The 27,673-nt window shown below is 41.3% G+C and overlaps 1 protein-coding gene and 1 non-coding gene across 2 annotated transcripts; one reads left to right on the top strand and one right to left on the bottom strand.

Annotated features, from left to right (window-relative positions):
• Positions 1-271: 271 nt before the first annotated feature.
• On the bottom strand, positions 272-27,135 carry fliI (FLII actin remodeling protein). Its single transcript, XM_080268830.1, has 15 exons — positions 27,054-27,135; positions 24,777-24,887; positions 22,858-23,096; positions 22,187-22,348; positions 19,415-19,635; positions 17,836-18,052; positions 16,297-16,553; positions 14,690-14,861; positions 14,137-14,383; positions 12,244-12,429; positions 9,106-10,482; positions 8,542-8,724; positions 8,255-8,419; positions 7,045-7,158; positions 272-4,664 (listed from the first exon to the last, which is right to left on the bottom strand). The coding sequence occupies exons 1-15, from the start codon at positions 27,117-27,119 to the stop codon at positions 4,530-4,532; spliced, it is 3,852 nt and encodes a 1,283-aa protein (XP_080124956.1). The 5' UTR covers positions 27,120-27,135; the 3' UTR covers positions 272-4,529.
• LOC145395099 (5S ribosomal RNA) lies at positions 13,342-13,460 on the top strand. Its single transcript, XR_013896530.1, has one exon. It is a non-coding gene; the product is annotated as a 5S ribosomal RNA (ribosomal RNA).
• Positions 27,136-27,673: the final 538 nt, after the last annotated feature.

Here is a 27,673-nt window from a genome sequence, read left to right as displayed (position 1 = left end):
GTGCACCTGCAGTCCACTCACACTGTGTAGTGCTACCTCCTGATGATTCTACCCTCAGTGATAAATCAAATGGTCTCTTGTAGTCCAGCAACCACTTACTATGCCAGGGTGTTGATAATATCTAGGGCATGGGTAATGACATGCTGCCCCATAACTGCCATCTTGACAAAGGACGGTGGTGGTGCCATGGACAGCTGCCGTCAGGTGAAAAGACCTACACATGCTATAGTATTATCACTATTCTCTAAATATGTTAACTTACAAATAACATGCCTTTAATAAAGCACCAAGTTAATGTCACTGGGTTTAATACAGAAATTAATAAATATCATTTATAAACTTGGAAGTACAGTAATGACATACAGTACTACTGTGGAAGATAAGATGTCTTAACCCCCTGAGTATGAAAGGTGCCTTCATGTTATGAAACAATCTGGAGAAACAAATGCATAGGTTTTTATGAAGCTAAAAACCCATTTTATCCCCACGGAAAGCACCTTAGGACAGGAGGGTCATCCCTCACCATGCCCACTGCACAAGCATTGGTTGCTGGAGTGATGGCATCATGACAGGAGACTAAAGGGGGTATCACACAGTACCTCGTATCAGGAACGGCCGAGGAAGATTTAAGTAGAACAAAACTTGGACGCTATCAGACACGTTCCTCATATCCTCGGCAAAGGACATGCTTCTCACTGTTGCCACAGCCCTGTCTAGCGACTGTGGAAAGTGATTACTGTCGCTGACTCGGTAGAGAATAAGGACAAGCAACTTTGTTTACAAACAGGTACACATGCTGATGAAAAGTATACATCACATCACATTATCCAGTTGTTGTTGTGATGTTTTCAGGTGGCGACTGGTAGCAGTACATCTAGCTGCAGTGGAGTCCTCAGTTGTAAACACGTGATTATTTTATCAACATCACAGTTTCATAGATATAGGAAATATTAACTCTCTATAAGGGTTTCAAAATGACTGATATTTATTCTAAAATATTAATAAGTATTCAGTGTTAGACTATATGTTCAACGCTGTAGTACGATATATTCTCTGTTGAGTTGCCTGGGTTTTAGTCACACTGTTTTGACCGTCGTATCCTCAGCAGAAATCCATCCAGATGAATTCCAAATGCCCCTTGTATCGTCGGCAATTTTACCACGTTACCATTCCGATTTACCATCATATCCTCAGCAAACCTCATATGAAGTGCCGTGTGATAGCCCCATAAGTACAGTGTTTGTAAATTTGTTCCTAATTGTGCCATTTTTCCTGTCCTCACCATCCACTCAATGTAGTGCTGCTTTGGGTGTCTGCCCTTTCCTCTCTTCTACCCTTCCTCTTCTGTCTTTCTTTCCCTCATTCTTTCTTCTGCCTATGGGTGATTTTGCACTCCCTCCTCTGTCTTTACTCAGCAATGAGTGAGGCTGGTCACTCATCTTAAATGTCAGGACCAACTTGCCTAGCCCCAGGTTCCTACGCTCCTAATGGGAGCAGCATAGGAGTCAATGATGGATGGATGGTGTGTGTGTGTGTGTGTGTGTGTGTGTGTGTGTGTGTGTGTGTGTGTGTGTGTGTGTGTGTGTGTGTGTGTCTCTCTCTCTCTCTCTCTCTCTCTCTCTCTCCATAGTTGCAGTATATACAGTTTATGCTTAGCTCCTGTTGTCTCCATATCTATACCTATCCAATCTATTTTTGAATATACATGTTCCTTCCCCGGTGGTGGGTGGTGGCAACCATCATCCTCTCACTTATGTAGTGCTACCTACTATTTCCTACACCTTTATCATTCTTTTTCCACGTCTGCCCTCCTCTCTTCCTGTTTTTCCCATCTTTCCTGCCACTTTTTATTACTCTTCTTTCCTTCTCAGGTGGCTTTACACTGAGTGACAAAATGGTTTCTTGTAAGCCAGGAAACCATTTACAATGCTGGGTGGTAACCATATAACCAACCCATACGTGTTCCTTAGGTGACAACAAGTGGGTTGGCGGAGGGCAAGTGCCCCTCCCTGTAAAATAACTAAAAAGTTAAACAGCTACCCCTTAAGGGATTATGGCATCTGGATACAGATAGATTGATCAATGTTCTTCCCCTGCATCATCTCCGCTTCTAAATTGTTCCAAATACCAATACTTTTCTGTGAGAAACCATCCCCAATATATATTCATACTCTTGTCCTTCCATCATCTTTCATCAATTTTGTGTGTGTTTGTGGATGTATGTGGTATATGAGTCTATGTCTGTGTTTGTTTTTGTGTGTGAATCCTGGGAGTACCACAGGAAGGGCTTCCTATCCCAAGGTGCCACAACAGCACTGATAGTGAAAAATGCTTCTGTTAATGAAGAGGTCAATACCTACAGTTTATCCAAGGATAATGTACCAGTGACAGCCACATCACAGGATTTCATGTTCAAGGGGTTAATACAGTATGCACACTGAATCAGATACAGTAGTATGTTTTTGGAGATTATATATGTCTCATGGTTTGATTTTTAAGTACTGTATAATTTATGTACTGCATGGTTTGCATGTAAAATTACACGTGTAACTGACATAGGTCATGCTACATATCCTTACAACCTACAAGGCACCATATACAAAACTTAATACCTATTGTATCTCAATTCTCGAGAATATTTAACAACAGTGGCAAAAGAAAACATTATAAGGTAATGTGCTCACTGAGCTGCCTGATTTACCTCACTCAACGATAAGGTTCTGTTACCGAAAACTATCATGAACTGAATTACTGCTGAGTGAATGGATTATAACATGGGTTCAATGAGGACAGGTTGGTGGAGTCCCATGGTTAGTCCTGTGGGAATACTTTTACCTAACTGTCGTCCAAAACCAATGTAAATACAGTAATTCATAACCAAAGTACTCAATACAACACAGCTAGGCAGCCAATGCATTACAAAAAGTTTGGTTATACTGAAATTACACTACTTTGAGCTTTAGACAAGGCTTCGCATATAAACATCAGTAAATGGAATTTACCATTCATGCAAAATTCAGTGTGTCCAGTGCCACCCAGCCACCCTTCTGACTATATTACTTGCTGGGGTACTGCTGGACTGAAAACCTAATAAAACTCAATTCTACTCTTCATATCACTTATCGTTGTAGTGTTGGGTATCACTCAAGCATTACAAAAAATCAAAATTACTGCAGTTGTTTTGTCTTTATCTGACATAGAGCTTCAACCTCCATCAGCTCAGTTGATGGCCAAGTGTGGTCAGACTGGCAGGTTGATCTGACTAGTAACTATGGAGACCAATTCCAGCTTCATGAACAAAATTTACTGGATTTCAAGCAACCACAATTTAGTCTTCAGGTTGTGAGAGCAGTCTAGTTCTGTCAGATGAAAACAAACAGACTGATATCCCCCTGGGATCCTTAAGGGCACCAGATATAGAAGGGCTGGGTATTGTATTAAACGAATATTAACTCCATCCCCACTAAGAATTAATTATTTTCACACTGTGCAGTCATTTCTATACTGAGATTCAAATTAACCCCTTCAATCCAGTGACCTACATTTTGCTTTTACATCACTACAGACAGTTTTACACAAGTTGACAGAGATTGTGTGGTAGGTTGGGGTGCCCATCATCCACTCTCATGCTGCCTTCAGGCTGCTACAATATGTGACTTGCTGTAACCCAGGAAACCATTTACTACACTAGATGGTAACCATATAACCTTATGGTCTAATGGATCAAGATACCAGAACTGCATAAGGCCTGCAAGGGCTTAAATTAGAGGAATGGCTGGGGTTTATTGCTTACAAACTGCCACATGGGCTGAGTGAGGTTCGTCACCCCCCACCAAGACTGTTGGGACTGAGAAGCCTTGCCTTGGGGCCCTATGCTCCTGATAGGGCAGGAAAGGACTGGTTGATGGATGGATGAATACAGTTTCAAGCTGAGGGAATTAACTCATCATTCCTTAACCCCTTCAATATGAGAGGACTTTCCTTAACTGAAAAAATTTTATCTGTTGGTGACAAGATGTAGGCCATTTGACTGAAGAGGTTACCAGGGGGCAGTTATCTAACATAATTTACAACTAATAAATACTTTTTGTGTCACTAGATTACTCTTACTTATATTTTTTGTGCAATTTATTACACTTGGGATCTACAAGGGTTCTACGATCTAGCTCATACGCTCACCTTACGATCATGATATTAAAACTGAGTGTGTGAATGTGTAAAGCAAGTCTCTATGACCCTATATTTGATGGTCTTTTATGGAGCACTTGTAACTGTTGCATATGATCAGCATGGATCCCATGTTACAGAGTACAGTTGGCAATAATACAGAATTATGAGCCATGTTCTATCACCAAGAACTGCTTCAGAAATTATAATCAAGAACTGGGAGATATGGCCTTCAATAACCTCCTCTGCTATTCATGGTCTTTCCTGGCTTAAATAAAACTGTCTGACTACAGCTGAAGTAAAACAGAAACTACAAGAACACAGCAAACGGCTTAAGTACCTGATCTATGTGTAATTTCCGCTCACTCTCGGGTGGTTTTAAACTCACCCCAGCCGTGGAAACATCGGGTGAATTTCTTCGATTCTTTACCCTTAAAAGTACATAACAGCTTCCTTGGTAATTCAGGCTGCTTCACTCTCAGGTTCTGAATATACACCTGCAATGCAAACAAACTTAGCATGTAGCTATTAAACTGAAGAAAAATGAGAATGAGGGACTGCCTCTGAGAATATAATGTAAATGAGATGCAAGAGGGAAGGGGGTACGGGGAAACCGAGGATGAGATAATGGGATGGGGCAGAAAGGTATATGATAGAGGGATGGGTATGAGATGGTAAAAGGTCAGCCTGGTTATGGTGTACTATACATGGTGACATGGAGGCAATTCATTTAAGGCCACTCCTTCCAGGGTAAGGCAATTTCCTAAAAGTAGATAAATACATAGATTAAGCTGATTCAATGTATTTAATAAAATAACTCATGCATTGTTGAAGCCTTCAAAATTCTGGCTCCATCTCACAAGCAAAATCATCTTCATACATTTTTTGTACTGACATCCATCAATTTTTGCAGTTTTGACATTGTCAGTTTCAATTATTCATGGATGAGTAAACCATCACAAAATACAACAGTTTAAGGTGCAATTTGGGATAGCTTATCAAAATTTGTTGCTTAATCACCTGAAAAGACACTTTAAAACAAGCAGACTCTAATGTCTAGGGATGTTCTGGGGCACTAAAAAAGGTTTTTAGTCAATCACATACTGTCACGTCAGGTCAGATACTGATCTGCTACCGGTACCATGTAATCCAGTACTACCTGTTTCATGGCTGAACTATCAGCAACTAAACCAGAAACTCCACTGGTTTTGCCCAGTGAGAGGGTGGCTAGACACCCAGCAGGATGAAAAACAAGACCTGTCAAAGGACAGATGAGCTTTTATAAGCCAATGGCCATCTAGCAGGGTAGGTGGAATTTGTTAGCCTTGGTCAGCAGTCCACCTAGGGGAAGGGCAACTTTGATTTCATATCTGGACAGCACTAGTGCCTAGGGATTCCACACCCCTGTCCATGGGTGGTGATAAGCCTTCCTCTGATGTGGGAGACTGGGGAAGGGTTTGCAACCTCACTCCATAAAAAACAACCACAGAAATTAAAAAGAGGAGACAGGATAGGGGTCAGGTGGTTTTGGCTGACTTCAACTGCAGCTTGCCACGGGGTCCTTCTCTGGGTGCTGGGGGGGTCCCCTGTCAGGATGACACCTATAATGAAGGCTGCTGGGTAAAGCCTTTGGGACCCCAGTAGCTGGATGAAGGGGAGGACCCCCTAGTCACTGTCCTGTTTTTAAAGAATGTCATGGTGGTGCAAAGGACATTTGAACTCAAAGTTATACTCCCACCTTGTTAAACTCATGGCAACGGCACAATGACTGTCTCTGTTGCAAGATACATGAAGGAGAAGGCACTGCCTGGAGGAGTGAAAGGAGAAAATTCCTTGGGTGGAGTTGGATAGTAAGTGAGGCTATGTGCCCGATGGTGTATGCCCTGAGTAAGTGACATACTGTGGTTATATTAAGGCTGTAGGGGCCCTTTTAGTTGGGTTTTCATTATTCAATGACTCTGCTGTTCATGGAGGTGTCTGTTCCCAAACACGTGCAAAAAAAAAAAAAAAAAAAAAAAAAAAAGGGACAAATGAGTATGTATAGATGCACTTCACATCATTCTGGTTAATTCATTAGGATAATGTAATGAGGAACCCTCCAATGTAAAGTAGAATATGACTTGCTATGATGATAAGTTTTATTATTTAATCACGAGTGCCAACATTGCCCACCCTTGGCTTATACCCATTTTCATTCTTTTCCTGAGAACCTGGTATGAGGCCAATGAATATCAAAAAGGGATGAATCTGATCTTCAGCTGTTTCTCTCTCTCTCTCTATTCCTTTTTGAAGGAAATGTAAAATTATCTTATAAATTGTACGATAATGAAAAATGCTTTTGTACATTGTACCAAAGGTGAATTTATTGTACAGTACATATACAATATTTATCGTACAAATGGCAATAGTGTGGGAGTAGCGGGCAGTGCCAGCAACTCACCCAAACACCACCCGCTGGCATATGCCACGCAGATGTTCAATGGAAGATTTGCGTTTGCTAAAGTGCTTCCGCAAGCGCAAAACCGCAAATCTGCACAGAATTTGTCACAAATGCATATCTGCAAACAAAATTACATTTCCGCAATTGCAGAATTTGCAGTTTGCGTAAGTGATTATGGACGTGCCCAGCTCTGATCCCTAACCCTTTCCAGCGTCATGTTAAGGAGTACCTGTGACCATGACTGCTGCTGCTGATGGTACAGTGAAATATTCTGGAGACAGTGAGATTGCATAAAGGACAGTGAAGCAGAGTAAGGGACAGCGAAACTGTAAGGGATAGTGAAACTGTATTACCTGTGCTGACTTGACAGCCAATTATATTTAATAGTATAGTGGGACAGTGAAATAGTATAAGACTCAGTAAAGTAGCAGTTTTACCTGTGCTGACTTGAGAGCCAACTTAATCTCTACATCGGAGGCCTTGGAGCCCAGCCACAAGAACACCTGTGTGCCATCATCTAGGATCATTGTATCATCATCAGCAAGGTCATCCTGAAATAACATAGAGTGTTGTGAAATGCATACAGACAGACTGACTGACAGATACACAGGTAGATAGGTGGATATATAGAGAGACAGGCAGATGGAGATCTATAGATAAACAGAGACAAAGATACTGGGGTACACTGACAGATACAGATATATCAAATTGCTGACACTTACAAATATAAGATAATACACAGACCTATGTTCAGACAGTACAGACAATGGTTACAATTCCTCAATTAAAGTGACAGCTTTCCATCAGTTCAATTCCCAAGAGGTATAGTAACTAGAAGAATTCCGATAATTTAATGTCACCAAGAGAAGTAGGCTTATTATCTACCCTTACATATAATGGATTGCAGCAGCTTTGCCTCCGGGTCCCTACATCTTGATGAGGGTAACATGGGATTGGCAGCTGCTGTTTTTTGACAAGACCTCATTGAAGTGTATTGGTCATATAATACTCAGGGACTCGTGATTAAGAAGCTTACCACTGGGCCCCAGCACCCCCAGAAGGGCAATATAGGATTGGATCATAGGCATAGATGAAGTAATGAATCAAAGTTTATCATAATCATCATTATCCATACCTCTTATCAATATTATTATTCATACCTCTTATCAATATCATCATTATCCATACCTCTTTTCCCACCCAAGGATGGGTTGAGGTAGGGCCCAGAGAACAAAAATAAATAAATAAACAAATAAAAGAAGAAACTAAGCAAAGTCTACCTAGCTAAATGGGCAACAGTCTCACTTACCAATCAAGCTCCCAAAATACTGACTGTATACATATATTTAACTCTTACACTCTGGGGGCCATGTGACATACTGCAAGCTTTTTTCACCTAATTTTTCTGTTTCTTCAACCCTTCAATATATGCCAGCTATACTGTCATTCCACTTAGTGTTGGCTAGGCCAGCAAATGGTAAGTGTGGTCCAAACTCACTCTGTTAGGTGTCATGGATTCTCTAGTCTTTAGTACTGTAATGCTATGTTTTGCTGTAAAATATCCAAAACTAAGAGTTACTATATTTGAACTCCCACTTAAGGATGGGGGTGAGGTTGGACCCAGAAAGAAAGTATGAAGCTACTTACCTGACAGAAGTCTGAGCATTTTTCTGAGACAGCAAAGTAACCCTTCTCATTGGAACAGCGGAAGAGTCTTGTGTGTTGCATGTAGGCTGCATCCTTGTCGTAAGGTTTACGCCCTCCAATGCCAATCCAGAAGAAGTTCTCCGGCTCCTCTCCTTCTCTCACAACCTTCAAGAACAAAGTGAATGAAATCTGAGGCTTCAACTGACCATGAGCAGTGAATTAGTCATGGCAACAATATTTTCTGTACAGTATAGTCATTCTGTCTTCAGACAATCATTAGTGCTCACCTGTTGACTATACTTCTCAGGGTCAAACATCTCCTGGGCTATTTCCTCAGCCAGTCTGCCCTCCTCCTCATCACTCTTTTCCCCAAGCCACACATACACAATCCCACTGTCGTCATCCTGCCCGAAGGGAACTTTGAGGACGTAGCAGAACTCCGAGTTGAGGGCGGCTGCATTGGGTGTGATCTGAAAGGATATATAGTTTGTTAGTATGTTCACCTTAACATGGCCTAGATTATTATCCTGTTGCCTTACTGTAAGTCTTGAAAAAAACAAAATGGCATTTCTTACATGCAGTTTTTAAACACTATGTACTGTCAAGTTTTCTGTAATATGGACACAGTTAAAAGGGCATTACAGCATATACGTTTAAACTTTGAAAAATTTCTAACCCCTTTCAGCTCAGTTGACGGCTGGGTGTAAGACTGGAGGGATGATTTAACTAGTAACCAAGTAGACAAAGTTCTGCCTCACAACTAGGGCTCACCAAATTTCACATAACCATGACTGAACATTCAAGTTGTGTGAGTGACAATTTTCCATCAAATGAAAACACACCTACACTACCTGTATGCAGCGTGTAAAAAGTGGTGACCCATTCGACCGCATGTGGAAAAGCTCAGTCTTTGGCTTTTCCTGTAGAGGTTCTGGTCGTGGTTTAGCCTTGGGTTCTGGTTTGGCAGCCGTGGCATCACCATCCTTAACATCCTCATCAGGTTTGGGGGCTGGTTTCTCTACCTTTCGCCTGCCAGTGTGGATCACGAACTTCCTCTTAAAATGTGCCATGAATTTAACTGCCTCCTGCTGTTGGTGCATTCTTACTACTTCTAACTTATCCCCAAACAGAGCTTCAAACTTCTTCTGTAGACTAAATGTGAAGGTAAGCCAGCCCATATTGGAGGCCTGTCGCCCCTGCCAAAAGTACACAACGCACTGGAAGTCATCTTCAGGTTCTGCTTCTTCATCTTTTTCCTCCTCCGCAGGCTCCCCGGGTACCCAATACCGACATAGAAACACATAGCATTCACCGGAGTAGAAATGTCCAAGCTCATTCTCTGGCAGCTTGACGAACTTCTTCCCCTCCAGCACAAATGCATCCATGGAATCCAAGTCATCATTCCACTCCTCCATACACTGCTGGGCCTCTTCTAGGGCCATAGGCTGCTGGCGGGGGGTGAAGAGGGCACTGAGGTCAACTTTGGTCTCCTGTTTGGCTGCCCACTCCTTCAGATTTGCTCCAGTTTTCCTCACAGACTCGGCAGTTCTCGTAAAGTCAACATCAATCACATCTGTCCACCCACTGAACTTCGTCTTGAAAACTTGTGGCTCTGTCCCCTCCTTCACCAGAGTTGTTACTGCATGTTCAGGCCTTATGATCATTTTCAGCAGCTCCTGTGAAAGCTTGAGGGCGGCAGCTCTGACAAGTCTAGTGGATTTTCTTCCAATCCAGACAAACACATCACAGTAACAGTCAAGGATGTAAACATTTTTGGTCTTCAGCAATTTTTGATTAAGCTTTCCCTCTGGTATTTCGACCTGTGGTAGCTCCAGGTACCCCATACCAAGGCCAACCTGGTAGAGTCTGGGCACAACTGGAGTGAAATGGAGGTCAACATGTTCTTCGATCTCTATGTCTTCTTCCTCACCCTCCTCCAGTCCAAGTGCTGCCCAGAACTGTGGCCATTCATTGTGTTCCTTGTCCTGCACCAGTGTGTGAATCTCAGCCAAGTTCTTGCGCTCCTCCTTGTTCATCTTCTCCGCAACAAGCCTTGACTTCGTAGTAACTGTTTTCTTTGCCTTGCTCCCCTGCCAAACATAGATTATTTTCCCATCGTCAAGAAGGAAAACATGCCGAGGGTCCAGGGATTCCCAGGTACAAGCCACAGTTTCCAAGTGAATACCTAGATTAGTAGGGCACACTCTGTATAACCGAAGGGGGTACTCCTGAAATGACAAAATGCATTCAAAATCAGTGGTTATCATCATTATTGTTATCTGGGTTCATTATCAATGATGCTCACCATCATCATGGGCTCAAAGTCAATGGTCATCATCATCATCATCACCACTAAAAAAATCATCTTAACACAATCTAGTACTGTGTGTATGCATTCCTAACCTGATGATCTCTAATTCCTTTCCATCTACTTGATAGCAAAGTGTGGTCACTATAAACCACAAGCTGTGGTAGTGGCCCACTTCTCAAGCAGAAACAAATCAACAACAGTAACTGATTCAAGGATGAACACCAGAAAGCAAAGTGGAATTAAATGGTACTTCCCTCCTCTTAATCTGTGCCATTTCCATCTCCTCAGAATTATCCATCCTACTCAAACCTCTATCAGTTCCTTTCTCTAAACTTTAATACCTTACTTTCTCACACATACACTCACTTCTCCCATATTGTCATTAACCAGTGCTGGGCAGGTGCACAATGACTTGCGCAATGCGCAACTGCGCACCATTGCGCTCGTGAATATTGTTTGCGCATTGCACACTGCATGAGACCTTGTGCAATATTGTACTTATGTACATAAAAACGCAGGTGCACAAGCGCAATTTAGTTGCGCTTGCACAACTAAATTTACACTTGAGCACCTGCCTTGCACACCTGTCCTGTGGACTGTGCAGGACACATGGTCTTGGGAGCTGCCCACATGGCTGGACAAGGGATGGGGGAGGCTTAGGTGGGTCGCGAGGGTTCTGGATTGTTGGGGGGAGGCGGGAGGGTAGTAGCATTTCTTAAAATGCTTCAACAGAGATAATGTATTTTAATATTTTTTAAATTATTATTATTATTAAAAATTAAAAATACATTATTTAAAAATAGTAGTATATGGAATTCCTTACAAAAATAATTAAAACATATTATTTAAATCAAATATCCACAGCCTAATAATTTACTTGGCTGTGGATATTTGATTTAAAAAATGTTTTAATGATTTTTATAAGGAATTGCATATGCTACTGTATATATTAAAATTATTAAATAAAACATCTTGAGAAAATGCAGATAAAAGTTAAACTGGCAACATCACAGCCTTTGTTTCCCTTTCCCTATGCTCTGCTCACTCCTCTGTTTGAACTTCCACGAGTTAACAATGCCTTGCTCCAGTCCTACCGCCTTAGTCACTTAGTGTGTCAAGTGAATCATTTTACTTCCCAGTAAATAATTTCAATTTAATTTGTCACTAATGGATGCCCCCAGGACAGGGAGACATGGAGGTGATTTGTTGTTTGTGGCAAGTGGCCACCCCTTACGGGATTAGGGCATCTAGCAATAGATAGATAGAACCATACTAAATAAAGGTAAGTAAGTATGCTAATTTATTAAATATCTCAATATTTTACAATAATTCCCACAAATATATGCAAATGGTTTGCCCTAGCACGTTGTGACATTGCGCAAGCTAAATATTAGACTCATACTTGCACAAATTACAAATAACAGAAAATAATAATAATACATAAAAGTAAGTATGCTAATTTATTAATTTTTTTCAATATTTTACAGTAATTCCCACAAATATATGCAAAAGGTTTGCACTTGTGCTTTGTGACATTGCGCAAGCTAAATATTAGTCAGACTGCGCACTTGTGCTTGCGCAAGGTAGTGAACTGTGGATTGTGCAAGGTCCTTTTTCGTTTGCACTCCCCATCACTGTCATTAACTGGTACTTTCCCTCCCCTATATCCCTGCCTTACCATCTCCTCAACAGTGAAAAATCCTGATGCAGTGCGTCCTCCTTCAATGTAGGTAATGTCGTGATGGAAGAGGGCCAAGAATTCATCAGATTCATCACCTTGCTCTTCCCTATGCGTCCGACCCTGAGCACCCAGGTAGTTTCGCAGATTCACCGCATGGATGGCTGAGCATGCTTTCTTGTCCAGCTGTATGTAAGGAAGTAGCATGATTATTTTGTTTAGCATGAAGGTAGAACTAGTACTGTAGCTAATAAGTGTGTACAAGAGAGTGGTCAGTCTATGATGTTAAGTATAAAGGTGGAATCAGTACTGTACAAGTGTGTGTGTGTGTGTGTGTGTGTGTGTGTGTGTTTACCTAATTGTGATATAGAGGAAATGAGCTAGGCTCGTGGCGTCCCATCTCTGTTTCTCAACAAGTCAAATTTAGCTTTAAACTCATATAAGTTTTTAGACTGAATGATATCTTTGTCCAGACTATTCCACAGGTCTATATAACTATAAGGAAAACTCTATTTCTTGATATCCTTCAAGAAGCTTGGCTTCTTCAATTTCACCCTGTGTCCTCTTGTTATTCTCTTATCCCATACAAACAGATCTTCTCTGTCAATATTATCTACTTCCATTATGGTCCTAAACACTGCAATCATGCCACCCCTCTTTCTCCTTTCCTCTAATGAAGGCAAATCCAGCTTTTCCAGCCTCTCTCTGTACGACAGATCTGCCAGACTGGGGACCATCTTGGTTGCTGTTCTTTGTATTCTCTCACTCTTGTTTATATCTTTCTTTTTGTGTGGGGACCACACTACTGCTGCATATTCTAACCTGGGATGGATCATGGCCACTATCACTTTTTTCATCTCCTCATTCATATAATGAAATGCTACTCTTATGAAAGTCAAGAGTTTATGCGTCTCTCTAACTATCTTGTTACTGTAATATGTTTTTCAGGTGACAAACTATCCTGGACCAGCACTCCCAAATCTTTCTCTTCTCTCGCTTTTGTGATTGGTTCATTACCCATCAAATAATTCAGTGATGGCCTCTTGGTACTTTTACCCATTTCCAATATTTTACATTTCTTTGCGTTGAATTTCATTTGCCAACGGCCATGCCACGTTGAGTACACCGCTTCCCGTCCGGTCAGCGAAGTTAAGCAACGTTGGGTCTGGTTAGTACTTGGATGGGTGACCGCCTGGGAACACCAGATGCTGTTGGCGTCCCTACGTGTCAAGTGGGGTTGGTGGAGGATTAGTGCCCCTCCCTGTAAAACAATTAACTCTAAGCCCTTGACCACCCCGTTTGGGATACATGGCGTCTGGCAATGGATGGATGGATGGAATTTCATTTTCCACATCCGGCTCCAATCATGTATCCTAACCAGATCCTCCTGCAGCATTTTACAATCCTCCTCAACCTCTACCTTCCTCAAGATCTTTACATCATCAGCAAACAGACTTGCATCACTGTTCACTCCACCTACCATATCATTTACGTAAATCAGGAACATTACTGGCGCCAACACCGAGTAATGTGTGTGTGTGTGTGTGTGTGTGTGTGTGTGTGTGTGTGTGTGTGTGTGTGTGTGTGTGTCTGTGTGTGTGTGTGTGTGTGTGTCACATTACCTTCTTAACAATCACGATGAATTCAGTAGCTACCTAAGATGAACATACAAAATACGATGAACTACAATTTCTACCATGTAATTAGAAAAGGAATCATCATCATCATCATTATCCTGACCATTTTCCCACCTACAGATGGGACAGCTTACTGACACTCACCAAAGATTTTACTCTGATCCAAAAGAATATTCCCAGGACAAGTTCATCACCATCATCAATCACCACTGATTGTTTTTTCTCTACCTAAAGATGCAAGAACACTGATACTTACAGTAGACTTTTCCCCAATCCAAAAGAATATCTCCCATGCCAGGTTCTGTGAGTCATCCATGTAGGTCTTGAGCACAATGTAGCAGTCACCCTCATAAAACTTGCCGTACACAGACTCCTCGATCTGGTTGGGCAGGAAATTTTCAATTTCCCAGATGGTGAGGCCTGGGATCTGCCCCACATCTGCATCAAAGAATTCTTGGTAGTTTAGTGGTGGCCGCTCCAGTGACTCATCCCAACGTTTTTGACTGGGGAAAAGAGATATGCTGCATACTTCATCACTACCATCTCTCTACAGCATCACCTACCTCTATATCCACAGTATTATCTATTACCAGAAGTCTATCTGTCCACAACTGTCAAAGAATTCTAGCCCATCACTCCAATTCATTCTCCATCTCTCCCTCACCTCTCTCCCTTACTCACATGTAGCCTCCTAGTTAGTCCCTCATCTCCATTCTATCTGCATGACCAAACTGTCTCAAAATACTTTTCCAAATGTCAATGCTCTGTAAATTACACGAATTACCTACGCCAAATCTGGATCAACTTACGTTTTAACTTCCTGACTGCGTTCCTCAGTCATTTTGTCCTTCTGTTTCTGCTTCTCCTCATCCTTGGCAATCTCCTTCATGCCCTTCAGGATCTTCTCTTGCTTATCATCCTGCTGGTCCTTCCTAAACTGACGCAGCCTCTTCTTGCGGGCAATTGGGTCCTTGGGTGTGCCTGAAAAAGTATTTTGTCATCATCTGTTATCATCTATATCATTATCATCTACATCACCTATATCATTATCATCATCATTTTTATCACCTATATCATTACTATCATCATCTACATTACCTATATCTTTATCCTCATCATCTACATCACCTATAGCATTATCACCACCATCGACATTTGTATCACCTATATCATTATCATTATCTACATCACCATAACCCTAACTTTCTGATGTCCTCACTCAGAACATCCATCAAAAACAATAATGGACTTAGTACTGATCCTTGTTGATGATGTTCTACTACGATGTCAAACAATTCAGTGTCTCCACTGTAGTTCTAACTTTGGTCTCTGATTCTCTACATTCACCATCATCCTGAACTTTGTCCCACCTGAGGATGGGGTGAGGTAGGGTCCAGAATGCAAGTAAAGAGAAAACACAAAAGAAACAGAACTATCCTGAAGTGTGCTGAATGATATACACTACCGTATATGTTCAATCACTCTCCAGTCAGACCCCTGGAATCCACTGCACAGAAATGGCCATTGACTTTTTTGGGGGTAGGGGGTGAGATTTTGTATCAGGGATATATACTTCTACATTTCCATAATTATTATCACCAAATTGTTAAGTATGTGGCTGAAATGTTTCTGACTCAGGGGGCTGGATGACCCTACCTAACAGTCCCAAGTCACCCTTGGACAAAGTGTAACACCTTCCAACATTTCTTAGTCAAGTACATGATTCCAGTGTTACCTTGCATGAGTGTCTGTTTAGGCAAATGCTAGGAGAAAGAAAATTCTTACAAGAAAATCACCTGCTACCTTGTATATTTGGGCATATGTAAGGAAATGGAAAACTCATACAAGAAAATCACCTTCTACCTTGTTTATTCAGGTAAAGGCAAGGAAATGGACAACTCTTAAAAGAAAACCACCTGCTACTTGGAAATTTGTATATTTAGGCAAAGGCAGGGAAAACAGAAACTCTTACAAGAAAATAACCTCCCTTGTATAATCAGGCAAAGGAGTGAAAATGGAAACTCTTACAAGAAAATGACCTGTTACCTGGTAAGTTCTGGCTGGCATACACAAGGGAATGTGGTCAGAAAAACCTCTGCTTATGTATACAAACATACATATGTAGACAGAGAGACTGAGCTTGGCAGATTGGGAAAACTGACTGACCATTTTTTTTTTTTACTCTAACTTGGCCTAAAATTGCCATCTTTCCATCTTGAATGCTGAGTTGTAACAGAAGATTGACACTAGGATATGATGCTACCCATCAAGATGTGTTATGGAAAGGATGCAAAGCCATGGTGATGTCTTCTGTTACTGAACAATGTGAAATAAGCTACAGAAGGACAAGTATCTTGGCCAAGTTAAGGTGAAACAACTATAACAGACAAACAGACAGACAGCAAATTAAACCAACCTTGCTGCTGGGCCAAAGTTGCAGCCAGCTGAGCAGCCTGAGCTCCAGCATTCCTCAGCTGTGCCTGGAGGGAGAAGTCAATGTTGTAGAAAGTGACTCCTGCCCCCTGTGCCATGCCTCGGGGCTTGGGGGGCCACACCATGTCAGGGTTGTCTGCCAGTTCAAGCTGCTCCAGGTTCTCGTTCAGGAAGTGGATGGCTTCAGGTAGTGTTACCAGCCGGTTGCTGTTCAGGATCAATTTTTTAAGGTTCCCACATCTGAAGAAATACAAACCGATATCAAACCATTAGTTGAATTTTCATTAAAAATAATGGATGGCTCCATCCATCATCCAAACCTATGTCGCCCCACAAGGAGCATAGAAGCCCAGGGCTAGGCAAGTTGGTCCTGACATTTAAGATAAGAGTGACCAGCCTCACTCATCCGTGAGTCGCATTACGTGAGCAATAAACTCCAACCATCCCTTGGATATAAACCTATATAGGCTCAATCCGATTGGAACACCTTAATTACCCACTAAACCACCAGGTGCCATAATTTGGTTATAAGGTTACCACCCAGCATAGTAATTGGTTTCCTGGTGTACAGGAAACCACTTGGCTTGTCACTCTAGTGCAGTCACCCATAGGCAGAAGGATGAGGAAAGAAAGAAGGAAAGACACAAGAGGGAGTGTAAAGTCACCTGAAGGCAGAAGAAAGAGGAAAAAATGAATGAAAATAAAGACAGAAGAGGAAGGAAAGAAGGAAGGAAAAGACAGACACCAAAAGCAGTACTACATCGAGTAAGTGGATGACCAACATCTGAAAAATAGAAAAAAAGACACTGTTTCAGGAATCATTGAGCAAACTTCGGCTATCTGGACGTTGCTACTCCTCACCCTGCCATAGGGTGGGAAAGGAGGTCCGGATGATGGTGATGATTAACTGAATTTTCATTCAAGAGCTGGCTGGCTTACCCCATAAAAAAAAAAAAAGTAATATAATAATATAACCATCATCATCATCACCATCATCATCACCCAGACCTCCTTTCCCACCCTAGGGCAGGGTGAGGAGTAGCAATGTCCAGACAGCACAATATTGCCCGATCCAATTGGCCACGCTTTCATTCACTCACCATTCAAGCCCCCAGAACCCTGGTTCTATCTGATACACCACAAACTTCCACCATCATTAAGTGATTTTAGATAGGGGAATCTGGGGGACACCTGACCCAGCCAAATACCCAGGTTATTTGGTTAACACCCAGAGTAGTAAATGGTTTCCTGGGTACAGGAAACCATTTGGCTTGTCACTCAGTGTAGAGACCATAAGGCATCCCTACATTAAGTGAGTGGATGATGGGTGCTCCCATCTACCACATATAATAATAGGGTAATAATAAAAGTAGGCCTCGGCAATGAATAAATATATCAGTAACCGGAGCTTGCAATCTATCTCTCTACAGAAACATAGTACCTATAGCAACAAGATATAAGACGCTAAGAGTCACATATGTTGGTGTTATTTCCTGTCACCAAGTATAAGGGCGATCCATACCTGCACAGGCCCTCAGGGATCATCTCCAGTCGATTATGCGCTGCTGAGAACACTTCCAACCCTGCAATCTTTCCGATGCCTGAAGGAATGCCCTCAAAGTCCAACTTATTCTCATTTACCATCAGACGACGAAGACTTTCAAGCTTGCATATTTGTGACGGCAAGGCAGTTAGCTCATTGCGACACATGTTTAGCACCTCCAGCTTGGGCCACTGCTCTGTGGTACAGCAATAAATAAATTAATACCAAATGTAAATAACTTATCATCATCTAAATAATTAAAGTTGAGAAACACTTTATCAAAATCATGCTACAGCAGTATTTCTGGATGTGTGTTTCTAATTTGTACAGATTCACAAATGAGTAATTTTTTTTTTTTCTACATGCAGTTCCATACATTCAATTCTGGCACCATCAGTTATGGAACCTACCATTTTTCTCTTACTTTTATCATTCAGTGTGTTAAAATGATATGCTAGAACACTGTACTTATGCCCAATGTACACTTTATATATGCAGCATTTTTTTGCAGGATGTTCATTAAGTTGAAATGGCAAAATCATGCCTCCAACATTTTCAGATACATTGTTCTATATTGAATCACACACAGCTGCTTAAAGTATATTTGATGGGTAAGTTACACATAAGAAGCACATTTATAAGCAATCCATAAAGTATAGGTGGAAGGCAGTTGGAGTTATAAGAGTGAAAGTTCTGTGAGTTCTAGATCTATCTACCTATCTATAACCCTACGCTCTAATCCCGCAAAGGGTGGCCACAGACAAAATGCCTCCAAGTCACTCTGTCATCCACTATTTGACTGCCCTCCCCCCAACTCACTCCCCCCTCCCTCATATACCTTTCAACTCCATCCCTCCACCTCATCCTCGGTCTTCCCCTCCCTCTCCCTCCCTCCACTTCACCCACATACACCCTCTTAATCAGTCTTTCATTCTCCATTCTCTTCACATGTCCAAACCACCTCAGTGTATGTCTCCTAATTTTCTCAACCACATCCACATTCACGCCACAACGCTCCTTCACTTCTTCATTCAATAACCTGTCCCTCCATGTCATTCCACACGCTCCTCTCAAGTAACTCATTTCCACTGCTCTCAGTATTAACTTCTTCCCCTCTAGTGAGGTCCATGCCTCACTTCCATATGTCAGGGTAGAGATCACAATACTATCATGCAGTGACTTCTTAACTTCCATACTCACCTCCCTATTTCTCATCACTACTTTCAGTCCTGGTCCGAGGCAATTTATTCGCATGTTTACTTAGTTCCTTTACGGGGTGGGACACTAACCCACCACCAACCCTTTTAGTCACCTCATATGACAAGCAGGGATACTGGGGGAGTATTCCTGAAACCCCCCTACCCCCAGGAGTATGTTCCAGATTCAGCTAAGGTATTATGTATAACTTGTACACAGTTTTCACTAACAGAATTTATTTTAGGTTCCAAATGTCACACAAGAAGAGATAGAGTTTTAACTGATATTACTGTACAACAGTACTGGGCTGTGCTCTATTAAAACCACTACAATGGCTGACCATTTCAAGTAGGCTGCTTACCAATTGCAGGGCTAATCTCCGTAATGCAGTTATCAGACATGTTAAGCCTTCTCAAATTGCACAGAGTATATATGCAGTCAGGGATCTTCTGGAGATTGTTGTGTGATAAGTCCACATCAGCTAAGTTGGTGAGACCCTCCAAATTGGCAGGCAGGTTTGATGGGGAGCGTTGGGTGCCTCTCATGTGAAGGGTTTGGAGAGCGACCAGTGATGGTAGTTGCCTGTGACAAATGAGTCTTTTTATTAAATGCCCACCATTTATTCAATTAAAGCTAAATTCTTGCTACATTCTTTCATTTTTTTTTTTTTAATAACAGATCAAAGAAAACATCATCATCATCATCATCATCATCCAAACCTCCTTTCCCACCCTAAGGCAAGGTGAGGGGTAGCATTGTCCAGACAGCCCAAATTTGCCCAATCCAATGGGCCACGCTTCCATTCACTCATCATTCAAGCCCCTGAAATCCTGGCTCTATCGGATACGCCAAAATCATTCACCACATTCTGTAGCTTCACAAAAATGTATCCGATAGAGTCAATCCGCAAGCTGCCACATTAAAAAGGGCTGTCAAATCCCTGATCATGCACTTCTCCTCACCACATTCATCCAGCCAGCTCAATCTCTTATCAGTTCCCTAGCCTCTCCAACTTCCAAACCTCTCTTCCCCACACACTCATCCACCATATCTCTCCACCTTCTCCTTCGCCTACCTCGCCCCCTCCCTCCTTTAAAACTCAGATATACTTTTTTCACCACTCTATTGTTATCCATTCTCTCCACATGACCATACCATCTCAGTAAACTCTCTTCGATTCTGGAGTCCATTGACTTCATCACTCCACATCCTTCACGAATCACATTATTTCGTATCCTATCCACCCTCTGTACTCCACACACATTCCTCAGAAGTCCCATCTCCACTGCCCTCACTCCTGACATTTCATTTTCATGCCACACCATAGTCTCACATCCACATGTTAAAGCTGGCACTAACACTGCTTCGCATAAGCCTCATGCAGCTGTGACATTCAAGCCTCTGTTTCGTATCAAGGCCCTCATTGCACCAGCTACTCTTCTTCCTTATGTCACTCTACTTTCCACTTCTTTTGCACATTTTTCTCTCTTTTCTATCACTCTACCCAGGTAGTTGAACTCTTTCACCAATTCCAGTCTCTCTCCATTCACTGTAACACCGCACTTGGAGTCACCTCTCTCAATAACCATCACTTTACTCTTTTCTACATTTAGTCTCAAGACGGGATGCTCACAGACATCGGTAAAACTCTGCACTAGCCTGTCAAGTTCTTGTCCGGTATTTGTAAGCAGTAATGCATCAGCATACAACAAATTTGAGATATACCGTACAGTGAAAAACAAGACATAGTCAGTAATAGTAAATAATGCTAAACTCAACTGAATATATCTACCGGTATACAGCTTACACCAGACGCTTTCATTTTCCAAACATTTTATTCACTTACACTTACAATTAGTTTCTTTCACTTATTTACATTTTATTAGTCACTTTTCTAGAAGTTGACAAGTGTGTGAAAGTCATGGCAGCAGTCTCCCAGACATAAGCCAACCTGACACTCTGGGCACCACGTTATCACTTTCCTTCATACTTGTTCACACCTGCTAGTGTTCATGTAGACATTGCAGGAGGCTAAAATGATGAACTAGCAGCCCCAAACATGAGTAGATGAATACACAGAGATTTCAGGGCAGAATACAGGGTACAACTTTTGAAACAGAACTGTGGATTCTAAAGGGAACGCCGCAGTCTGTTGATAGGTCCATTCAGAAAGAACGTAACAGTTAAAGGGTTAAGACGAGAGTGACCAACCTCACTCATCCCTGAGTGGCATTATGTGAGCAATAATCCCCAACCATCCCCTGGATATAAACTTGCACAGGCTCAATCTGAATGGAATGCCTTAATTGCCCATCAAACCACCAGGTGCCATTATTTTGTTATATGGTTACCACTCTGCGTGGTTTCCCGGTGTACAGAAAACCATTTGGTTTGCCACTCAGTATACAGTCACCTCTAGAAAGAAGGAGGAGGAAAGAATGAAGGAAAGAATGACAGACGAGGAAAGAAGGAAAGGAGGAAGGAGGGGAGGAAAGGGCAGTCACCCGAGAGCTGCACTACATCAATTGAGTAGATGATGAGCGCCCCCACCATCCAAATCAAAACATACAAACGATCCGACTGTGGTATGATGTGGTGTGAAGTGTTTGTAATATATCTTGCAAAAACCATTTGTTTATACAGTCCTGCATACTTTTGCAAATATCACCAAGAGTAGTGCAATAACTTGTCTCCAAATGTAACGTTCTTCACGATGGCATGAGCCTACTGATGTGAATTAAAAGTATGTGAGATTGTTGTTGAGGAAGAGTGCGTGGTGGTGGCAACATGAATATCATACAAAATACATCCCGATATAAAAGAGGTTAAACGATGTTACCCACCTGAACCGAAACTGTGTGTGTGTGAAAAAAGCTGCTGTTACAGATCAGATATAGTCTTAAAGAGCCCCTTCACAACAACAGGTATCCCCCTAAACCAAGATATAGTCTTAAGGAGCCCCTTCACAACAACAGGTAACCCCTAAACCAAAACTGTCTGGTGAAAGGAAGAGTAAAATATGGAATAAATCGCTACACTGAAAGGGCCAAACTGCTGACCTAAACTGGAAGAGAATAAAATCACCTGGTCATACAAAGATGAAAACACAAATGGGTAAAGTCAAATTGCTGACCTGAACTGGAAGTGTGTGAGAGGGTTGTTGTTGAGGATAAGGGTGTGGAGGTGCACCAGGCGTCGTATCTGCGGTGGGAAGGTCTCAAGGCGGTTGTCCCCCAGGTTGAGGTAAAGCAGGTCTGTGCAGTTGACAAACACCTGCGCTGGGATCTCCTCAATGCTGCAAACATACACATACTGTATGTTTACCCATGCTTACATTTATCTTCATTCATCATCTAATCCTGTATTGCCCCACGAGAAGCATAGGAGCCCGGGCCTGACATTTAAGATAAGAGTGACCAGCCTCACTCATCCCTGAATGGCAATAAACCCCAACCATGCAACAAATCCAATTAATTACAAATGACAGACATCTTTCTGGTTATTAGAGAGATTCAGCACTGAGAGAGACTTGGCATCTTCCGGACCTTCCAGCATCTGTCAGGTTGATGTGTGAGAAGTCTAGAGTAATGTTGGGCAAGGTTCAGAAAGCAAGAAGAGAAAAAATTAACAAAGGGAGAACCAATCAACATCATGCCCAGTGAAATGGACCACACATTCATTCACTCACCAGTGAAACCTCTGGAATACTGACTCCACCTTACAGTCATGACCATCCACACACACACAGGCACAACCATAAAAACATGTAACAAATCAAACACATGAAACTGACAGACATCTTACCGGTTGTTAGAAAGATTTAGCACCAAGAGAGACTTGGCCTCCTCCAAACCCTCGGGCACTTCCATCAGGTTGTTGTGCGAGAAGTCTAGGGTGGTGAGGTCATCCATCTCAAAAAGTTCCCTGGGGATGCCAGACTTCCTGAGGCTGTTGTGTCGGACATTTAGGGAGCGAAGGCATGGAAGGCTGGTCACTGCACCATAGAGCTTGTCGATGCTGTTGTTTTTGAGTGACAAGTGTTCCTGTGAACACAAACACGATGTAAGAATGATCAGTGAGAGACTGACTAGGAGGTATACAGTACTACTATGCCAGTGAGATGGAAGGGGAAATGGGAAGAGGCAAGATGGGACCATGGATGGGATGGAGGGATGGGGTAAGCAGGACTAGGATAGTTAAGTCAAGCATCTCGAAAAGTTCCCTGGGTATGCCAGACTTCCATGTTACCATAGATATTTCTTATTTCTTGTCTTGCCTTCATTCCATTCCATTCCATTCAGTTTTAGTTATCCCCATTTCCCCACCACGATAAACAGTACCATTATTATCTCATTTATGCTAGTGGGGGATGCTTTCACATGGTGGCACCAATACACCTGGGAAGATTATACAAACATTCCTTAACCCCTTGCGGGCAGGCAACTGATCTAGTACTGTATACAATAATACCTCAATATACAGTACGACACCCCTTGATGCGATACCCCAGCTTAACAATTGGGACAGAAATACAGTACCACCATACCCCACCTAACAATGGCCAAATCCCAGTTTAATGATGGGTTTTGATTTTTTTACTGATTTTGATGATATTTTAGTCTAAAAGTGTGTGTTTAGGTTGATTTATAAACTGTTTTTAGACTCAGATAAATGTGTTTTAGTCATAGGTGGGGTGAACACTGTCATTTTGGGGTACAGTTTACTAAGCCTGATTTTTTTCCAGATTTATATTTGACAATTTTCAGATACTATTTGTTGGTTTTAGTGACTTATTTACAGGTGTTAGGCTTAGGTTAGCTTCCTTGACAGCTGTTAGGCCATTTAGATTGGCTTTAAACTTGTTTTTGGGCTCATTTGGGTGGGTTATGGGTTTGGTTTGGGGGAAAACCCAAGGTTGGTAAATGCTCCACTTTGCTTTACGTGTTAAAAGTACACCGAGATATGATACCCCGCCTAACAATGGGGTTTTACCTAACCAATTACATCGATAAATCGGGGTATGCCTGTACACCCGTGTAGGACAGCATATTTTCAGAAAAATTAAGTAATATGGAAGACGCCTACACATACATAAATAGATGAAAATGGATGAAACGAATGAAAAAGATGTTACTTATGTGATACAGCATGACAGATGGCTGTGCGAGGTGGAGCAGAACAGCACTTGTGGCAACTTATCACCAGGCGCACAGTCAGGTAAGGCTAGCGGACTTCCCACTCTCTCGTTTTCTTCACCAACACTAACTTTATCATTTATGCATTATTTACTGCATTCCATGTCTTCATTTTGTATTTTCCACACTACACATTGTTAATGTACAATTTTTCTAATCTTGTGTACCAGGGTATGTATTTTCCATTATACTTGAACTTATAACACTAAAACACATACATTTATTTACAACTGTTCACTTATTATTTGCTTAGTATCTTTCGAGAATGTGATAGTACCGGAAGAATATCATCCAATTTAAACAATGAATTATGACAAAAAATGGATAAACATTATGCAACGTTGCCTGCCTTCTCACCAAAGTTACGTAAAGGGTTAACTCCCTCCCTATCCCCCGAATGGAAAATAATAGACTGCAGGATAATTTCAGCCTCTGTACACTGGGTTCGTGTTCAGATGAGCCTCAGGCAGCAACAATAAGAACTTTTCCCCAGAAATACAGTTCAACATAAACAATCAAGATACTCACCAGTTTCTGCAATTTACTAATTTCATCTGGTACTGTGTCAATGCCAGTGTTGTTTGCCCTAAGCCACCGCAAGCTGGACATCTCCTTGATGCTGCGAGGGATCCCTGTGTCCTGCAAGTTGTACAGTAATTTGTTACTGTCATTTTTTTAAGCCTAAAAGACAGTATACAGCTAAATACTGCCTATGGTAGTACTTGGCTCAGATTTTCCTTTCCGACATTACTTTGAAAACCCTGAATTCAGCAAAGTTAGGTTGAAACTTGGCTAAAATGTCAATTTTTACAGGTTTTCTCATTTCCTCTGAACTCACGTCATTTCAGTGATTCTTAACCCTATACTACCCCCAATTTTCAAAACATTACTCAATTTTGCAGAGGTTCCTCATTGACAGGGAGGGGAAGGACCGTATCTCAGAAACCATTTCGAAGAGGAACAGTTCAATTCTGCAGTTTTTCTTTTTTCAGTTTTTTCTTCACCACAAGCCTTCTCTACCTTATTTCTGATTGCATTTTTAAGTTTCAGTGTGTTTATTATCTTTATTTATTTATTATTTATAATTTTTTACTGTATCTCACTTACTCTCCAAAAATCAACCTTTGTTTCATTCATGATGGCACCAAAGATGAATGGTCAACATCTTGATACACCATTTTAGCACTAAAGTATCCTCATCTACAACAATATGGTATGAATTCGATTATTTAAAAATGTATTGTCGCTATACTAGGAATTGCACATCTTTACACTTCTAAATCAGTCCAAAAGTGAAATTTTTTGTAATATCTGAGTTGTAGTCTCCTGTTTCATTAACATCATTAATTTATTGAACAATAAACTCTAATTTCTTCATGGAAAATGCTACTGGGCATAAAATGTATTAATTAACTATCCACCCAGTTCTACTGAATACAAAATGAAGCTTAATAATTAGACTATGGTCTTATCACATAAAAGGTACCATAAGATTGTTGAACTGGTTTTGTGTCACAGCAGTGCTGGAGAGGGATGCCCTCATCTGGAGACAGATATAACCAGTCTTCCCTATAGCCATGGCGCACAACTCTGAGGTTGTCATTATCGTACCCTGGCAACCTATCATTCAATAGCGTGTCCGACTTTGCATCATATAATACACGAATCATATTATTATGCACGAATATATTATACACGAATATTATTATACACAAATCACATGCGTCTCATACACGAAATCAGGCTCACTTTTGAATGTTAGGTTGCCAGGGCATGATAATAACAACCTCAGAGTCGCACGCCGCAACTACAGTATAGTACCATACATGTTGATACAAACATCCATCAACTCTCTCTATCCCCTCAAAAGGAGGATGGCAGACTGCAGGAGGAAGGCAGCATCAGCCTGCAATCCATATGACCCTTGGGTTGCTACTACTATGGTTACTGAACTGACTTCATACCAAAGCATTTATATGAGTGCAAGAGAATTAACCATAAAAATTATGACCTCATTTATGACTAGGGCCTCTAAAATATTCAAAAGTCATCATCATCATCTTCATTTAGCATCCTTCTCTTCCCAGTGCCGGTGTTGGATGTGATATGAGTCGTCTCCATCTATCTCTACCCTCCACGTCGTCTTTTCTTATATTTAAACATCTCACATCTTCCAACCCCAAAATCAAGATCAAAATTAATTAAAAACACACTGCTTTGCATTCAACTAACCCAAACAAACCTAATGCACACACCTGCACCAGCCAATATGGCGCAACATTCATCCGTTACTGAGCGACAGCCTAACCTAAGCCATTATATGACTACCCCTACAAAATTTGCTTCCCCAACTCAAACTACAGTAGGCTTAAAAGGTAAGTCTTTGTTAGAATAGTTCAGGGATGTAATATAATGAAAATTGGTAATGTTGGTTACTTCTAATGTTATACCTCAAAAGTATATGTACCAATGACACCATCCCTTTTAAATGAAGTTTCTGTGCTTAAAAGTTTGACACGAATAATGAAGTTGTGGCACTTTCCATTCTAAGCACTGTTTCAATACCACACCCCTTTTCCCAAATCTATCATCCTGGCAAAAACTGTAAACCTCGTATGAATATCTATTTAGAAATGGGGTTTGTGTGCTTCAAAATATTTTTCATCGGCTATATCTGGAACTGTAAGAGACAAAATAAAGTTGACCCCTCACCGCTGGGATTTCGAAATACGTGGTAAAACACGAGCTACGGTACCATTATTCCTTTGACTATTACTGAATACCATTAAACTTTTATTCCCTTACCTTGAAGTCATTTTTGGTTAAATCTATGCCCCGAACGAAGGGCAAAACTGTACCACCAGCAGCCATGGCCTCGCTGCAACACCCGGATGTTTTCTTTTTTAGCACTTGATGGTCTCGAGCCTGGTACAGTCATAACACTCGTTTTTTTTTTTTTTTCCTCCTCTGGATTTATCCAGTATTCGGAATTATAAATGGTGCTTAAAACCGTATCGTAGAATTCAATTTAAAAAAATAACCTATCTAAAATAGATGCATGATGGCGCAAGTCACAAATTAAAGACAAGCTATGCTTATCACCTGTCTGTCTTCAACGAATGAAGTATGGAACTTTAGAAAACGTATTTTAAAACATTAAAAAACTAGACATCGAACAGCCCAATGCTGATTCAAAAGCAATACTGGGAGAATACCATTTGATCTGATCACTTCATCGTTGATATATCTTACTAATGCCTCTGTATTTTCTAATATATAGTGTACCTTATTTTTATCAAAGGGCATGTGGTTGCACCCAAAAACCACGGTATCCATTGGATGAGGGTCTTACCGCCATCTACAGTATGTACCGCTGACGTTAACTGTTCAATCGAAAGCCTAAATTCTGCCATATTTCGGGTAAA

Source organism: Coenobita brevimanus, chromosome 29 (genome assembly GCF_032717465.1).
Source record: "Coenobita brevimanus isolate Jiangsu-jjx chromosome 29, ASM3271746v2, whole genome shotgun sequence".
Lineage (NCBI taxonomy): Eukaryota > Metazoa > Arthropoda > Malacostraca > Decapoda > Coenobitidae > Coenobita > Coenobita brevimanus.
The sequence above is the reverse complement of the archived record's forward strand: the minus strand, read 5'-3'. Positions and strand labels throughout refer to the sequence as shown.

Bases quoted from the DNA above. Each gene is read 5' to 3' on its own strand.
- fliI (XM_080268830.1), bottom strand. From the start codon at position 27,119: ATGGCTGCTGGTGGTACAGTTTTGCCCTTCGTTCGGGGCATAGATTTA. The intron at 24,888-27,053 runs GTAAGGGAATAA...TACAACTTGCAG, and splicing joins TAACCAAAAATGACTTCAAG to GACACAGGGATCCCTCGCAG. The intron at 8,420-8,541 runs GTGAGCACTAAT...TTGTTCTTGAAG, and splicing joins CTGAGAAGTATAGTCAACAG to GTTGTGAGAGAAGGAGAGGA.